We start from the raw sequence: 16302 nt of genomic DNA on the forward strand, positions 1-16302 counted from the left end.
ACGTCACACGGCTGCGCCGGCGTCGCGCGGTGGAGACGTGCGCGGGGGGGGGGGCAAGATGGCGGCGGCGGCGGTGGCGACGGCGCGCGCTCCCGCCGCGCCGCTGCTGGAGGCACTGAGCGCGCTCCCGCCGTCCCGGCGCGCGCTCCCGGGGCTGGTGCGGGGGCTGCGGGACAGCGCGGGCACGCAGGTGCGGAAAACGAGGGGGGAGGTGGCGGGACCGGGACATCCCCCAACCCCCGGCACCGGGAACGGGACCCCTTTTCCCAGGCCCCGCCCCCTTTCCCGGACCCCGCCCCCTTTCCCAGGCCCCGCCCCCTTCACATGGTCTCATCCTCTGGCTACCCCCCCGGCCTCGCCCTCCCTCCCTCCCGTTAGGCCCCATGTGACCTCTGACCCCCCTCATCTGACCCCTGACCCCCACTAACCTGTCCCATGTGACTTCCACCCCCGTGTGACCCCGGGACCTTGTGTGACCCCTGACCCCTCCCCCACATGACCCCTAATCCCCACCGTACCCTGTCCTTGGTGACTCCTCACCCCCCCCCATGACCCCTGGGGACCCCTCGTGACCCCTGACCCCCTCATGACCCTGACCCCGTGACCCCAGAGCGCCCAGGCCATTGGCGGCCTCGTCGGTGTCACCAGTGCCCGCCTTGGCTCCATGAAGACCCGGTGAGTGACGACTGCTCCAGCCAATTGGGATGCACGGTGCCTTGACTACCTTGTTCCTCATTGGCTGTTGTTCTGGGGGTGGGGCAAAAAGTGAGGGGTGAGCCAATGAGAACATGCTAGCCTGTGCAGGGGGCGGGGCTTGCACATTAACCAATGGCAACATGCTTCCAAATTGGAGCCGTGTTGCCATTGGCTGTGGGGGAAGCATAAACCAATCAAAAGAGGTTTTGTCTTTGGCGCAGCAGGGCTGCATGGGTAGGTAGCCAATCAGAGGGAGGAGGGGCTGCATATGCCACACCCACATGATCCCATTTCTTATTGGTGGTTTTGTTAAGGATGAGGGTACACTGCCAATCCTCAGCTACTTCAGTGCCGTGCCCCTGGGCGGTTCTCTCCTATTGGCCGAGCAGATCAGTCAATCAGTCTTTTCCCTATGCCACACCCACAGTCTTTTGGCTTGTATTGGCTTCTCTGATATGTGGTGGGCGGGACTAGCTGGGACACCAGCCAATGAACAGGGACTGCCTACCCGGGTGGGTGGGGCCATGCAGGCAGGCAGCTAATGAGGCCTTGTGAGTGCACCACGCCCTTACTGCTCCCCCTCCCATTGGCTCCCTGACACGAGGAGTGGGTGGGATTTGGTGGCGCAGCAGCCAATCAGGAGTGAGATCCTCCCTGGGGTGTGGCGAGCGGGGCTGGGCGCAGAGGGCGGGCCCTGATTGCGGCGGCCAATGGCGTTGCAGGTTCGAGGGGCTGTGCCTGCTGTCGCTGCTGGTGAGCGAGAGCCCCACGGAGCCCTTCCAGCAGCACTGCCTGGGCTGGCTGCGGGGGCTGCAGCACCTCCTCCAGGTCCGGGGGGGTCCCATGGGGCTGGAGAGCACCTCTGGGATCCGGGGGAGGCCGGGGGGATCTGCCGGGGGCTGGGGTGGCCCCAGGGGCGCCCCAGGGGGCCGGGGAGGTCCCTGGGGAGGGTCTCTATGGGGCTGAGGGAGTCTCCAAGGGGCTGGGGGCGTCCCCGTGGGGCTGTAGAGCACCTTTGGGGTTCTGGGGAGGCTGGGGGGGGGTTCTGCAGAGGGCTGGGGGGTCCCCAAGGGCACTCCAGGGGGTGGGGGCAGCATTGCCTGGGGTGGCTGTGGAGGCTGCAGCACCTCCGGCAGCTGGGGGGACTGGGGGTGGGGGGTGAATTGTGAGGGTCCCTATGGAGGGTCCCAGAGGGCTGAGGGGGGTCTAGGTATGTCCTTGGGGGGTCCTAAGGGACCGGGGGGTTCCCTGAGGGGGGGACCTGGGGGGCAGCACAGCCTGGGCTGGAGCAGGGTGGGGGCGGGGGGTGACTGGGCGCACTGGGAGGGCGTTGGGGGCTGTGCAGGTGGCCGTGGCGAAGAGGGGCCATGCTGACCTCCCCTGTCCCTATCCCCCCACCTTCAGTCGCAGGACCCGGCCCCCACCATGGCACTGGGGGTGGCCGTGCTCCATGACCTCCTGCTCTTCTCCTCCCAACTGCCCGAGCTGGCGCGGGACATTGGCACCAACCACATCCCGGGGCTGCTCACCTCCCTGCTGGCCCTCAAACCCGAGGTGAGGGCGCTGGGGGGGGGCAGGGGGGACATGCAGGGTGGCTGGGGACGATCCCTTAAGGGCTGGGAGGGGGTCCGGGGGTGCTTGGGCAGGCTGGGGAGGGTCATGCAGGGGCTGGGTGGGTCACAGGGGGTCCAGTGGGGCTGTGGGGGACAGAAGAGGGTTACAGAGGGGCTGGGGGTGTCACAGGGGGTCCAGGGGGCTCATGGGGGTCTTGGGAGAGTTACAGAGGGGCTGAGGGGGGCTCTTGGGGGGGCTTATGGGGGGCTGAGGAGTGTCATAGAGGGGCTGGGGTTCTGAGGGGGCACTTGGGAGTCTTAGGCAGTGCATCGGGGGCTGGAGAGGGTCATAGAGGGGCTAAAGGAGAACAGCGTCCTCTGGGGGTGTCGCAGGGGGCACAGTCAGGGGTCACAGGCATGGGGGGGCTCCAGTGGCAGATGGGGGGGCTCGGAGGTGACACAGGAGGCTGGGGGGCACACGCGGGGGGTTGGGGGGCATGTAGATGGTTGTGGGGGGGCAGTGGTGACACAAGGGTTTGGGGGGGGTTCAAGGAGTTTGGGGGGGCTCGGGGGGACACAGGGGACTCGGGGGGTGGCACAGGGGGGTCTGTGCCTGCCCCACTGACCCCTCCCTGGCAGTGTGAGGTCTCCACGCTGGAGGGCATCAAGTCCTGCATGACCTTCTACCCCCGCGCCTGTGGCTCCATGCGGGTGAGCGTTCTCCCTGGGGATCTGGGGGGTGAACTGTGCCGTGCCCCCGCTGCAGGAGGCCATGGCGGTGGCGGTGGGGCTCATTCTTTTTGTGTGTCCCCCCCTTGTCACACCTTGTCCCCCGCAGGGAAAATTGGCGGCGTATTTCCTCTCCCGCATCGACTCTGAGTCCCCGCAGCTACAGCAGGTAAAAGGGGGAGCCCGGGGAGGGGGGAAGTGTCCCGAAAATGTTCATGGCAGGTTGAAGGTGTGGGGCTGTTGTGGGGGGCGGTTGAGGGAGCTCTGGGGGGGTGCAGGGTATGTCCTGGGGACTGTGGAGGGCAGTTGGAACCCCCAGGAGAGGGTATGAGAATGTTTGGGGGGAGACTTAGGAAAGGTAGGGGCACCTTGAGAGGGTCCTGAGGAGGATGGGGGGGGCATAGAGAAGCCAGAAGAGTCTTGGGGGGCCTGGGGGGGGGCTGGGATGGCCCTGGGGGGGCTGGGACACCTGTTGGGGGGGAGCAGGGCAGCCCTAGGAGGGGCTCTGGGGGTCCCTGTGGTGCGGGAACATTCCTCGGAGGGACTGTGGGGACCTGGGGTAGTTCTCAAGGGGTCTGGGGCAGCCCTGGGGGGCCCTGGGGTGGGGATGGCAGGGGTCCTGATGGCTGTCTGCCCCCCCCAAGCTGGCCTGCGAGTGCTACGCGCTGCTGCCAGCGCTGGGCCGGGGTTTTTCGCAGGGACTGCGGCACACGGAGTGCTGGAACCAGGAGGTGCAGGGGCTGCTGGCTACCCTGCACGGGCTGCTTGGGGCACTCTTCGAGGGCAGCGAGAGTGGTGGGTGGGGGACGCCGCACCCGTGGGACCCCAGGGGGAGGCATGGGGGGTGGAGAGACCCTCGGGGGGCTGGAGATACCCTCAAAGGTGGTTTTGAGGGGCTGCGGGTGCACGCGGGGACCCTTGGGGTGGCTGTGAAGGGCTCTGGGGCACGGAGAGGCTCTCGGGTGTGTGTTGGGGGGCTCTGGGGGCACAGAGGCACCCTGAGGGGGGTTTGAGGGGCTGGGGGGGCACAGAGGAATCCTCGGGGGGGGGTTGGGGTCACAGAGGGACCCTCAGAGGAGGTTTGGGGGGCTCTGGGGCACAGAGAGACTCTCGGGGCTCGTTTGGGGGATACCGATGGGGTCAGAGGAGGCCTGAGGGGTGTTTTGGGGGGGTCTCTGGAGGCCTGGGTGTCTCCCGGGGGTGCCTGGGCACTAACGCTGCCTCCCTCTCCCCCCCAGACCCACTACCCTACGAGGGGCCGGGGGTGGAGCTGCTGCTGCCGCCCCCCCAGGACGGGGACACCGGCTTCGTCCTCACCCTGCACAACCGCTTCTCGGGGCTGGCCCGAGTGCTCCAGCTCCTGCTCAGGTACCGACCCGCCCCCCCAGATTTCTGCCAGCCCCCCAGCTGTGTCCCCTGACCCCCCATTTTTACTCGGCAGCAAAGACTTTGTGGCCCCTGTCACTGTCCCCGTCCAGGATATTTTGGACCTCGTCTGCCGTGCCCTGAACATCACCAGCAAGAACATTGTGAGTGCTGGGGGGGGGGGGAACAGTCCCCGACCCCCCCACTGGGGCAGCTGAGCCCCCGGCTGCGTCCTTGGGGGTCTGGGGGGGCACATTTGGGGGTGCAGAGGGGATCTCGACCCTGCCCTGTCTCCCCAGAACTGGTTTGGGGACGGTCCCCTGAAGATGCTGCTGCTGCCCTCAGTGCACCTGGAGATGCTGGAGGTGCTGTCCGCCCTCATCCTGGCGTGAGTCTGGGGGGGCACTGGGGGTGACTGGGGGGGGTGACGGGGGGGGTGACTGGGGGGGGGTGACTGGGGGTACTGGGGTTGTGCTGGAAGGGAACTGGGGGAGTTTGAGGGTACTGGGGACACTTAAGGCTGTGCAGGGGGCGAATTGGGAGGGAACTGGGGGCTTCTGGGGGGACTGGAGACACTGGAGGTGGTTTAGGAGGGAACCAGTATGAATGGGGAGGGAACTGGGGAACTCTGGGTGTACTGGAGGCACTGGAGTTGTGTGGGGCCAGGGAACTGGGGACACTGGGTTTGCGTTAAGAGAAAACTGGTGTGAACTGGGAGACAATTGGGAGTTTTGAGGGATAGTAGAGGCAGTGGAGGTATATTAGGGAAAAAAAAAAGGGAACTGGGAGGGAGCTGGGGGTTTTGGGGGTACTGGAGGCACTGGGGGGGAGCTAGGGACATTAGTGGTGTATTGGGAGGAAATGGGTGTAAACTGGGAGAGAACTGGGTTTTTTGGGGTGTACTGGAAACATTGGAATTGTATTGAGAAGAAAGTGGGGCAAACTGGGAGGGAGGTGGGGGTTTTGGGGGGACTGGGGTCACTGGGAGGGAGCTGGGGGTGCTTGGGGGACACTGGGGACAGCGGGGCTGTGCTGGGAGGGAAGGGTTGCGCTGGGGGGACGTGGGGTGCAGTGGGGGGGTCCGTGGCGCCGCCCTGACCCCCCCGCAGGTGTGGGGCGCGCCTGGTGCGCTGGGGCAGCGTCCTGGGCCGCCTCTTCCCGCAGGTGCTGAGTGCCTGGAGCGGGGCACGGGAGGCAGTGCTGCCGGGGCAGGAGAAGCCCTTCAGGTACTGGGGGGGCATTCCCTGGGGCAGGGGGCGCCCCGGGGGTCCCTGCTGGGACTTGGGGCGGTCCCTGCGTCTGTCCTTCATGTCCCAGAGCAGTGGGGGGGCACGGGGAGGGTGTGGGGGGGTCCCTGGGGAGGTGCGTGGGGAGGTTGGGGGTCCCTGCGGGGGGTCAGGAGAGTGTGGGGGGGTCCCCAGGGGTGGTGTACGGGGGTCCCTGCGGGGTGGGGCGGTCCCCGCGCCCCCCCGACACCCCCTTTCTGCCCCCCCAGCGCGGTGCGCACCCGCCTGTACCAGGTGCTGGAGCTGTGGGTGGAGGTGGCGGGGGCCGCCTCGGGGGTGCTGCAGGGCCCCGGCGCCCCGAGCGAGGTGCTGCTGGCCCACCTCCTCAGCGACATCACCCCCCCGGCCGAGGGCATCAAGGTGAGAGCTCCCCCCCCGTGCCCGACACCCCTTCCCCACCCCCCAGACCCCCCGTACCCCCTTTTCTCTCTCTCTTCCTGCAGCTGAAAGCAGAGCCCAAACCCAGCGCCCCGAAACGGCCCAAACTGGGGGACGGGGGGGACGCCCCTCCCCTGCACCGCAAGCTGGAGCCGGCAGCCAACAGCGACGTGTGCCGCGCTGCGCTGCGAGGTACGGGGGGGGGTGCTGGGACCCCCCACAGGAGCACACTGGGGGGCTGCACCTCTCCCTCGCCCTATTGCGACCCACTGTTGCTGGTGGGGGGGTCGGGGGAAAGGGAAGCCCCCCCTCAATCGCCCCATTGGGGCTCCGCAAGACCCCCATTGGTGTTTGGTGGGGGTAGAAGGGGGAAGGCCCCCCCGCCCCGATCGCCCCATTACTGACCCCCGTGTCCCTCCCCCAGCGCTGCGGCGTGCCATCCTGACGGGGGGGCCGCTCATCAAGGAGGAGACGCACCGGGTAAGGGGGTGACGGCAGTGGGGGTGGGGGTGGGGTCTCCGTGGGGCTGAGGGGGAGCGCGCTGGGGGGGGTTGGGGGCAGGTGTGGGGCTGGGGTGGTTTTTGGAGGGTCTCCAGGGTTGGGGGGGCAAGTGCTGGGTGAAGGCGGTGGTGGGTCTCGGGGTGAGCGGTGTTGGGAATGGGATCTGGGGGGGGCATGTTGTGGGGTTGGGGTGGGTGAGGGGGGATCACGGGGCTGTGATTTGGGGGGGCAGGTGAGGGGGGGCTTACGGGGCTTGGGGACACACGCTGTGGCTCCCTACGGGGTTTGGGGGGTCTGCGTTTCCCCCCTGTGACACCCCCGCGTTCTCTCCCCAGCGGCTGCAGGAACTGGTGGTGCCGCTGCTGCTGCGGCTGCCACAGACCGAGGCCCCCCCAGCCGCCGCCGCCGGCCCCCCTGGCACCCCCTACGCCAGCCCTCCGTGCCGGGCCGCTCTCTACCAGCTCCTGCTGGCCCTGGTGCTGGCCCCCGCCCCCGCTGGGGCCCCCCCCCTGCACTGCGCCCTGCGAGCCTTCGGCCAGGGCCAGCGCGACCCGGCCCTCCAGGTGAGACGGGGACAACCCCCCAGAACCCCTCCCGTCCCACAGCTGGGATCCCCGCGACCCCCCGACCCTCCCCAGGCCCCCCCCCCCCAGAAACGTGACCCCCAGGGGCCCCTGACCCTCCCCAAACCCCCCATTCCGGACCTCGGACTCCCTCGGGACTCCCTCACCCTCTTGGACCCCTCCATTTCACAGCTGCCCCCCCCCAGCCCTTAGCTGAACCCCACAGGGGTCACTTCCCCCCCGAGGAGCCCCTCACCCACCCTGGGACTCATTTAGCCCCCCCGGGACCCCTTATTACCCCCTGCCTCTCCATTTCACATCCACGACCCCCCTGAGTACCCCTAAAAGCTCTCTGTTCTACAGTGGGTCCCCTCAGCGCCCCCCCTCAGCACACAGCCCCACCCCCCCTCAGGGATCTGGGACCTGAGCGCTCCTCCACCCCCCCAGGGACCCCCAAAGACCCCCTATGTCCCATGGGACCCGCCCCGGCACCCCAATAACCCCCTTCCACACCCCCCCCAGGTCTCCTCCGTCTGCACTGAAGCTCTGGTGGTGGCCAACGCTCTGGCCCGACCCTGGGTGCCCCCCCTGCACCCCACCGCCGTCCCGGCCCCCCCCCCGGACCCCCCCGCACCCCCTTTCCGCCCCTTGCCTCCCCCAGCTTTCCCAGGGGCTCCCCGAGCCGCCCCCGCCAACCCCTTGGGGCCCCCCCGTCTACCGCCGCTGGCGGAGGAGCCCCCCGGGGAAGCCCCCCCCGGGCAGCCCCCCGCCGCCCCTGGGGGGGGGGAAGAGGAGGGGGTCCCGGGGGGGGGTCGCCCCCGGCGCCCTGTTTTCGTGCACTACGACAAAGAGGAGCCCTCAGATGTGGAGATCTCTCTGGAGAGCGACTCGGATGACAGCGTGGTCATCGTCCCCAAGCGGGGGCCTCCCCCTTCGCCCCCTGCCCCGAAAAGTGGGGGGCCTCCCCCCCCCCCCCCTTCGCCCCCCTTAGCTCCTCCCGAAGAACCGGGGCCCCCGCCGCCACCTCCGCCGCCCCCCCCGCCGCCGCTGCCCCCCGTCCTCCCACCGGCCGCCCCCCCGGAGCCGACGGGGATCCCCGGGGAGCCCGATCCAGCCGTGATCAACATCAACAGCAGCGAGGAAGAGGAGGAGGAAGAGGAGGAAGAGGAAGAGGAAGAGGAAGAGGAGTTCGGGGAGGAAGAGTTCTTCGAGGAGGAGGAAGAGGAGGAGGAGGAGGAGGAAGAGTTCGACGAGGAGGAGGAGTTGGGCGAGGAGGAGTACGAGGAGGATGAAGAGGAGTACGAGGAGGAGGAAGGTCTCTCCGAGGAGGAAGAGGAGGAGGAAGAGGAGGAGGAAGGGGCCGCTGAGGGGGGGCAGCCCCTACCCGAGGAGCCCCCCCCACCCCCGGGGACCACCGGTGCACTGGTGATGGAGGTGCAGGAAGGCCACCCGCCCCCCCCTGCCGAGGGGGGGGAAGAGGAGGAAGAAGAGGAGGAAGAGGGGACCAAAGCCCCCCAGGAGGGGGGGGAGGAAGAGGGGGAGCCCCCCCTGGGCATCCCCGAGCCTCCACCCCCCCTCCTGGAGCCCCCCGAGGTGCCCCCCCCAGCCCTGGATGCTGCCCACCCCCCACCCGACCCCAACCCCCCGGAGGGGGCCGGCAGCCCCCCCCCCGCCCCCCCCCAGCTGCAGGAGGAGCCACTGCCCCCCCTGGACAAGGAGGAGGTACAGGGAAGCAAGTGGGGGGGGCGGGGCAGTTTGAGGACAACAGGGGGCAGTTTTGGGGTAAGATGGGGTAGGTTTTGGGTGCTGGGGGCAGTATGGGGTAAGGTGGGGCAATTTAGGGGTGTTTGGGGCAGTTTGGGATAAGAGGGGGCAGTTTTAGGGTGGCGGGGGCAGTATGGGGTAAGATGGGGGGGTTTTGGGGTGGGATGGGGCAGTATGGGCTTATGGGTTTGGGGCTTATCCGCCCCAGGGGGCCCTTTTGATGTGCTGTGGGGGGCAATTTGGGGGTAAGATGGGGCAGTTTGGGGTAAGAAGGGGCAGTTTAAGGAGGTGGGAGGCAGTCTGGGGGCAGTTAGGCCCCCCCAGCACCCCCATGACACCCCCCGTCCCCCCCTGCAGGAGATGGACGAGACGGCCACCATGCTGGCGGACTTCATCGACTGTCCCCCAGACGACGACAAGGCCCCCGAAACCGCCCCCTGACCCCCCCCAGGACCCTCCGGACCCCCCCCAACAACGAGACATGGAATAAACCACCCCCCACCCCCATCCGCCTCTGTGTGTTTTAATGGCGCTCCGGGAGTGTTGAACTACAGCTCCCAGCGTGCCCCGCGGCTCCCAGCGTGCCTCGTCGCGCCGCGAGTGACGCCATTTCCGGGCGCCGCCGCGGTGGTGGTCTGTCGCCGCGATGAAGCCGCCGCCACGGCCCCGCTTGGCCCCGGCGCGGTTCGTGACGGTGCCGGAGGCGGCGGAGGAGCCGGGGCGGGCGGGAGCGGCCTGGTCGGGGCGGGAGAAGCGGGCGCTGCTGGCGGCGCTGAGAGCTCAGGCCCACCTGGGCCGCCCCGACCTGCGGCCGCTGCGGGAGCGTCTGCCCCGGCGGAGCGAGGCCGAGGTGGGGGCGCCGGGGAAGGGCGTGTCTACGGGGGGACACGGGGTGTCCACGGACGCCTGGGTCGCTGGGGGAAGCCGACATGGGGGTCCCCAGGCGCTTGCGGGGGGGCGACATGGGGGTCCCTGGGCATTGATATTGGGGGTCCTGGGATGCCTCGGTCGCTGGGGAGGGACATGGGGGTCCCCGGACGCCTGGATCCCCTGGGGGGGGCTCAACCCCTATTCCCCCCGGCAGCCCCTAACCCCCCACGCTCTCCCGCAGATCCTGGCGTTCCTGGCACGACTGCGGGGCCGGGCGGCGCGGGAGGCCGTCCGCACCCAGTACCGCCACTGCCTGGAGCAGCAGCGCCGCCGCCGCGACCACCTCCCGGCCCCCATCGAGGTGCGGGGGGGGGGTGTCCCTGCGAGGGGCAGGGGCGGGGGGGCTGGTGGCCGGGAGCCGGTGTCACCCTCCCCCCTTCACCTTCCAGGTGTGGCTGGAGTTGGCCCAGACGCTGGCGGAGGGGCTGGAGGAGGCGACGGCGGCCGCGTTCTCCCAGGTGAGGGGGATTCTCGGCAGTTTTGTCGCGACGGCGGTGGGTGTCTGGGGGGAGGGTTATCGGGAGTGGTCAGGATGGATTTGCCGGCAGAGAGCGTGGTGATGGTTGCAGGTGGAGCAGAGGGTGGGATTTCAGCAGCAAAAACCAATTTACGAGGAATTGGCAAAATAATTAATCAGCGGCTCAATTAGAGATTTGAAAATGACGATATTGGCATGAACTGTCCAGGGGTGGCTCAAGAGATTCCGGGGGGTAGGTTTTGGGCAGGGGGGGAGACAGAAGAGGGAGCCGCCTCCCCCAACGGCACCTCTCAGGGTACATCACCACCCCCCCGTTGTCACCTCCAGGTCCTCACGGTGGCGGCCACAGAGCCACTGACCCTCCTCCGCTCTGTCCCCCCCACCGCGCCCCCCCGTCGGGGTGAGGAGGCACCAGGGGATCCCGCCACCCCACTGCAGCCCCCCGACCCCGCTGGGGGCTTCACCGTGGATTTCCAGAGGGTCTACGAGTACCTGGGGAGGCTCTGCCGGGGCGGGAGGGGCCCTGCGCCCCCCCTGCCGGTGAGTGGGGGGCCCTGATGGTGAGGGCTGGCGGGAGGGGGGGAATCTGGGGCTCCCCAGTTGGGGGGGGTGTCTGGTGGCTCCCCTCTCTGGTTTAGGTGTCAGGGGGTGTGCTGATTGAAAAGGCACGGACTCCGATATGCAGGATCGAAATCAGCTTTATTAAGCAAGTGTGCTCTTTATATACTTTTCTACCAGGGCCGGTAATTTTCTACTTTACACCATGGCATACTCTAAAAATCTTGTTCCCACCAAGAAGGGAATCTCTCTTCCCTGTGAGCAGCACCTCCTTATCGAGGGAGGAGCTTCACAACTTCATCCTCTGCCACAACAGTGCTGCAGCTGCTCATTCCTCCCTATCAGTTCTACCAAACTTAACCCTTCTTTTGCCTCAGTCCCCACAATGGGGTGGTGTGGGGAGGGGGATGTGGGGGGAGAGCAGGGAGGGTCTGGGGGGTGTGGTGTTGTGTCAGTTCCTCACTGGGAGAGGTCTGTCCCAAACTGGAGGTGTCAGTCCCAAAGTTGGGGGGGGGGGGGTCCCAAACTTTGGGGTGGTGTCTATCCGTCACTGGGAGGAGTTGTCCTACCCGGGGTGGGGGGGTCAGTCCCAAACTGGGGGGTCCCAGCTGGGGATGGTATCAGTGCTGTCCCCCCCGTTGTGGGTCTGGGACCCCCCCCGGAATGGCATGGGGCAGATGGGGGGTCCCTGACGCTGTGTCCCCCCCTCAGAGGCGGCAGTGCTGCTGGCCCTGCTGGGCTCCCTCCCCCAGGAGCTGGGTGCCCTCGACCGCACTGCCCTCGACAGCCACTTCCGGGGGTCCTACAGTGCCCTGACGGCCCCCCACCCCCCCGCCACGGCCCCCAGCACAGTCCCTTCTGACGGCTGGAGAGGGGTCGGCCTCTGTCCCCTCAACCTCTTCCTGGTCCCGCTGCGGCTCCTGGCCCGAACGGGACCCTCAGGATGAGCCGGGACCCCCCCCCGGGGACTGACACCCCCCCGGGGAGTAACCCCTTCCTCCTCACCCCCCTCACTGTGGGGCTGGTGAATAAAATCTGTGATTTGCCCCAAATTGGGCGTTTTTGGAGTCATTCGGACAGTGGAATAAAGGGGGGGGGGGGGGATTGTAGTTTCTGGGGTTGCAGCGAGGAGCTCCCCCTGTCCCCTGGGCCTCCCCATCACCCCCGTGAGGCACTGGGGTGGACTGGGAGTCAATGGGATGGGATGGGAGGCACTGGGCAGGGGCTGGGATGGACTGGAAGCCACTGGGATGGAACTGGGAGGGACTGGGGAATCACTGGGATGGGTCTGGGGGGCGGTACTGTGCTCGGAGCTCCGCCCCGTGCGCATGCGCCGCTGCGCTCTGCCACAGCGCACGCGCCACCCATCCCGCGCATGCGCGGAGCCGCGGCGTACGGCGGCCGCGCAGGGACTGGCCGAGCCAAGATGGCGGCGGCGGCCGGCGCCTCTTCCTCCGCGACGGGAACCAACGGGGCCGGCGGGATGGAGGTGGACGCGGCAGGTACCGCCCGCGGGGTCGCCCCGGTACACGGCACCGGCGCGACCGCCGCGGGACCGCCCCGACCGGCCGGTCGCTGCCCCGGACCCCGCAGCCTTCCGCCTGACCCCGCCCCCGGGCCTTTGCTCCGCCCCCAAGTCCCGGGGATCCGCTCCCGGGTCTTGGCCCCGCCCACAAACCCTGAGCACCCGCCCCCGAGGCTTTACCCTGGCCCAGTCCCGGGGGGCCGCCCCTTGGGCTTTGCCCCGCCCACAAACCCGGAGACCCGCCCCCGGGCCTTTGCCCCGCCCCAACCCCTGGGGACCCGCCCATGGCCCGTGACCACTCCTCAGCCCACTGCTCCGCCCCTGTTCCCCATGGCCCCGCCCACTCTCTCCCGGGCCCCGCCCCGCCGCACGCCCCGCCTCCCTCTGGCAGCCCGCTCACCGTCCCCCCCTCCCCCCCCCCACAGCCGCCCCCTCGGTCATGGCCGGGGGGGTGACGGGCAGCGTCTCGGTGGCCCTACACCCCCTCGTCATCCTCAACATCTCCGACCACTGGATCCGCATGCGCTCGCAGGAGGGGCGACCCGGACAAGGTAACCCCGGGGTCCCCCACAGCCCCATGGGCCCCCCATGGCCCTTTTGGGGTCCATACCCCGACTCCCACCCCCCCAGGAGCCTTCCACAGCCCCCCAGGGCTCTCCACAGCCCCATGGGCCCCCCATGGCCCTTTTGGGGTCCATACCCCGACTCCCACCCCCCCAGGAGCCTTCCACAGCCCCCCAGGGCTCTCCACAGCCCCATGGGCCCCCCATGGCCCTTTTGGGGTCCATACCCCGTCTCCCACCCCCCCAGGAGCCTTCCACAGTCCCCCAGGGCTCCCCACAGCCCCATGGGCCCCCCATGGCCCTTTTGGGGTCCATACCCCGACTCCCACCCCCCCAGGAGCCTTCCACAGCCCCCCAGGGCTCCCCAAGCCCCCCCTCAGAGTACCCCACAGTCCCCCCCGGTGTCCCCCATGGGCCCCCCCATGGCCCTTTTGGGGTCCATACCCCGACTCCCACCCCCCAGGAGCCTTCCACAGCCCCCCAGGGCTCCCCACAGCCCCATGGGCCCCCCATGGCCCTTTTGGGGTCCATACCCCGACTCCCACCCCCCAGGAGCCTTCCACAGCCCCCCAGGGCTCCCCACAGCCCCATGGGCCCCCCATGGCCCTTTTGGGGTCCATACCCCGACTCCCACCCCCCAGGAGCCTTCCATAGCCCCCCTCAGAGTACCCCCCAGCCCCCCTGTGCCCCCCACAACACCCAGTTGGCTGCTGGGGCTGGTTTTGCCTCCCCCCGCCCAGCACAAAGCTGAATCCGTCACGGTGCTGTGTTGGGGTGGTTGGTGACATCCACCCCCCCCCCCGCCCCGCCCCCTTGCACCCCCCCCTTTGCCCCCCCCGGCAGTGATCGGGGCCCTCATCGGGCGCCAGGAGGGCCGTAACATCGAGGTGATGAATTCCTTCGAGCTGCTCTCGCACGTGGTGGACGGACACGTCCTCATCGATAAGGAGTACTACTACACCAAAGAGGAGCAGTGTGAGGGGGGGGCTGGGGGGGTCCTGGGCTGTCTGGGGGGGGTCCTGAGCAGCCCCAGGGTGTCCTAGGTGGGCCCTGGGTTGCCTTGAGGGGTCCTGGGTTGCCCTGGGCGGGTAAAAGGGTTTTGGGGTGCTCTGGGGGGGGTGGTGGAGGTGGGGGGGGGTGTCCATGGCTGCCCTGAGGGGTCCTGGGCTGGCTGGGGGGTCCTGAGCTACCCCAGGGGGGGTCCTGTGGAGGCTGAGGGGGTCCTGGGGTTTTCCTTGGCTGCTCTGGGGGGGGTGGGGTGGTCCTGGGGGCCTTTGGGCTGCCGGAGGGGGGGTGGGGGGTGTGCAGTGGGGGCTTCGGGGGGGGCTCCTGGGGGTGAGGGGTGCCGGGGCCTGGGGGGGAAAGGGGTCTCTTTGCTGCCCCCAGTGCCCCCCCCACTGCTCCCAGATTGGGGGTGGGGTGTGGTGATGGGTGTCCCAGTACCCCCCGCAGCCCCACTCAGCTCCCCCCATCCCTCCCCAGTCAAACAAGTGTTCAAGGAACTGGAGTTCCTGGGCTGGTACACCACCGGGGGCCCCCCTGACCCCTCTGACATCCACGTCCACAAGCAGGTGAGTGGGGGGGGTTCGGGGGGGGGCAGGGCTGTGCACCCCATCCTAACACCCCCCCGAAATGCTCCAGGTGTGTGAGATCATCGAGAGCCCCCTCTTCCTCAAATTGAACCCCATGACGAAGCACACAGACGTGAGTTTGGGGGTGGGGGTCCCGGCATATGAGGGGGGGCCAGGACCCCCCAGCGTGGGTCTGGACCCCCCCAAATACATTTTTCTCTCTCTTCTTCCTCTTCCCAGTTGCCTGTCAGCGTTTTTGAATCCGTCATTGACATCATCAATGGGGAGGTACATCAGTGCTGGGGGGGGAATGGGGCTGGGGAGGGAAAACGGGGCTGGGGGGGCTCCTGGCACCACGGTGGGGGCTGGGGGGGGGTCTGGGAGGCTCCCGGGGTGCCATGAACGGGATGTCGCTGGGGGCGGTGGTGTGTTTTTTGAGGCCGTTGGGATTCTGGGGGTGCAGGGAGGGTCGGGGGGGGCTGTGGTGACCCTCCCCCATCATCCCCATCACCACCCCGGTCTGTGTCCCGTGTCCCCCCCAGGCCACCATGCTGTTTGCCGAGCTGACATACACACTGGCCACCGAGGAGGCCGAGCGCATTGGCGTGGACCACGTGGCCCGAATGACGGCAACCGGCAGCGGGGAGAACTCCACAGGTTGGGGACGGGGAGGGGGGACAGGGACAGGGTGGGGGCGGGAGGGCGCAACAAAGGCGGATGTCCCGGGGACGGGGGAGGGAGAGGGGGACACCACACTGGAGAAGGGTCACGGGGACAGGTCTTGGGCTGCCCGGAGGCACTGGAGCTGCCTGGGGAGGGCAGGGGGGGACAGGGGACATGGGGACACACACGTGGCCTTGTCCCCCGCAGTGGCCGAGCACCTCATCGCCCAGCACAGCGCCATCAAGATGCTGCACAGCCGCGTCAAACTCATCCTGGAGTACGTGAGGGCCTCCGAGGCTGGTGAGTGGGTGACAGGGCTGTCCCCAGCAGCCAGAGGGGGTGACAGGGCTGTCCCCAGCAGCCAGAGGGGGTGACAGGGCTGTCCCCAGCGCCCCTGGGCTTTCCCCGCTGTCCTGGAGCGGGGCTGGGCAGGTTTGTACCCTGGGGGTGTCCCCAAGGGAGAAGGGCTGTCCCCACAGGGCGGGGGGGGTCCCCGAGGGCGCAGGGCTGTCCCCAGGGGTCCGCGCTGTCCCCCGGGTCCCTGCGGCTGACGGTCCCCACAGGTGAAGTGCCGTTCAACCACGAGATCCTGCGCGAAGCCTACGCTCTGTGCCACTGCCTCCCCGTCCTCAGCACCGACAAGTTCAAGACTGACTTCTACGACGTGAGTGATGCCGCCGGGTCCCTCGGGGGGGTCCCCAGGGAGCTGCTGGGGGGCACACCAGGTCCCCCTATCCCTTGTGGGGCACATGATGTGGCAGAGCAGTGTCCCCCGGGCCACGGGCAGTTGGTGGCCCCTGTGCTGCCACAGCTGCAGCTGTGGGGGGGGTGTTGGAGCCGGGGGGGGGGGTAGATGAATTTGGGGGGGCCCAGGAGCGCCGTAACCCCCCCATGCCGCCCCCTCCCCAGCAATGCAACGACGTAGGGCTGATGGCGTACTTGGGAACCATCACCAAAACCTGCAACACCATGAACCAGTTCGTCAACAAGTTCAACATCCTCTACGACCGGCAGGGCATCGGCCGCCGTATGCGGGGGCTCTTCTTCTAGCAGGGGACACACAGGCACTGGGGACCCCCCAGCCACGCCCTGAGCCCCCCAACACGACCCTCGAGGCTGTCGTCCTCCCCCCAAATAAATCAGCTCCGGGATGTGAACGGTTTGATGTCCTGGGAGAGG

At 68.5% G+C, this 16302-nt stretch overlaps 3 protein-coding genes across 3 annotated transcripts; all 3 read left to right on the plus strand.

Moving 5' to 3' along the window:
* Positions 1–58: 58 nt before the first annotated feature.
* LOC309685144 (proline-, glutamic acid- and leucine-rich protein 1-like) lies at positions 59–9335 on the plus strand (the record flags this gene model as incomplete). The annotated part of the gene is made up of 17 exons (XM_082500952.1): positions 59–190; positions 611–675; positions 1419–1524; positions 2101–2250; positions 2889–2960; positions 3088–3147; positions 3623–3773; positions 4217–4346; positions 4420–4507; positions 4643–4731; positions 5453–5569; positions 5839–5989; positions 6073–6199; positions 6432–6487; positions 6844–7071; positions 7594–8793; positions 9193–9335. 17 exons carry the CDS (start codon positions 59–61, stop codon positions 9274–9276), a joined length of 3006 nt encoding a protein of 1001 aa, XP_082357078.1. The 3' UTR covers positions 9277–9335.
* Positions 9336–9463: 128 nt separating this feature from the next.
* On the plus strand, positions 9464–11842 carry LOC309685145 (snRNA-activating protein complex subunit 2-like). Its single transcript, XM_082500953.1, has 5 exons — positions 9464–9685; positions 9947–10066; positions 10155–10223; positions 10571–10783; positions 11506–11842. Exons 1-5 carry the CDS (start codon positions 9482–9484, stop codon positions 11746–11748), a joined length of 849 nt encoding a protein of 282 aa, XP_082357079.1. The 5' UTR covers positions 9464–9481; the 3' UTR covers positions 11749–11842.
* A 254-nt stretch (positions 11843–12096) lies between these two features.
* LOC309685152 (COP9 signalosome complex subunit 6) lies at positions 12097–16280 on the plus strand. Its single transcript, XM_082500960.1, has 10 exons — positions 12097–12303; positions 12752–12877; positions 13733–13864; positions 14372–14460; positions 14531–14593; positions 14701–14748; positions 15003–15117; positions 15331–15423; positions 15687–15787; positions 16033–16280. The coding sequence occupies exons 1-10, from the start codon at positions 12177–12179 to the stop codon at positions 16171–16173; spliced, it is 1035 nt and encodes a 344-aa protein (XP_082357086.1). The 5' UTR covers positions 12097–12176; the 3' UTR covers positions 16174–16280.
* Positions 16281–16302: the final 22 nt, after the last annotated feature.

Source organism: Vanellus vanellus (genome assembly GCF_965231255.1).
Source record: "Vanellus vanellus genome assembly, contig: HAP1_SCAFFOLD_730, whole genome shotgun sequence".
In the NCBI taxonomy this organism is placed as follows: domain Eukaryota; kingdom Metazoa; phylum Chordata; class Aves; order Charadriiformes; family Charadriidae; genus Vanellus; species Vanellus vanellus.

Coding starts and splice junctions, on each gene's coding strand:
- LOC309685145 (XM_082500953.1), top strand. CDS start 9,482: ATGAAGCCGCCGCCACGGCCCCGCTTGGCCCCGGCGCGGTTCGTGACG. Junction 9,686..9,946: donor CCCGGCGGAGCGAGGCCGAG/GTGGGGGCGCCG, acceptor GCTCTCCCGCAG/ATCCTGGCGTTCCTGGCACG. Junction 10,067..10,154: donor ACCTCCCGGCCCCCATCGAG/GTGCGGGGGGGG, acceptor TTCACCTTCCAG/GTGTGGCTGGAGTTGGCCCA.
- LOC309685152 (XM_082500960.1), top strand. CDS start 12,177: ATGCGCGGAGCCGCGGCGTACGGCGGCCGCGCAGGGACTGGCCGAGCC. Junction 12,878..13,732: donor GGAGGGGCGACCCGGACAAG/GTAACCCCGGGG, acceptor CCCCCCCGGCAG/TGATCGGGGCCCTCATCGGG. Junction 15,788..16,032: donor TCAAGACTGACTTCTACGAC/GTGAGTGATGCC, acceptor CCCCCTCCCCAG/CAATGCAACGACGTAGGGCT.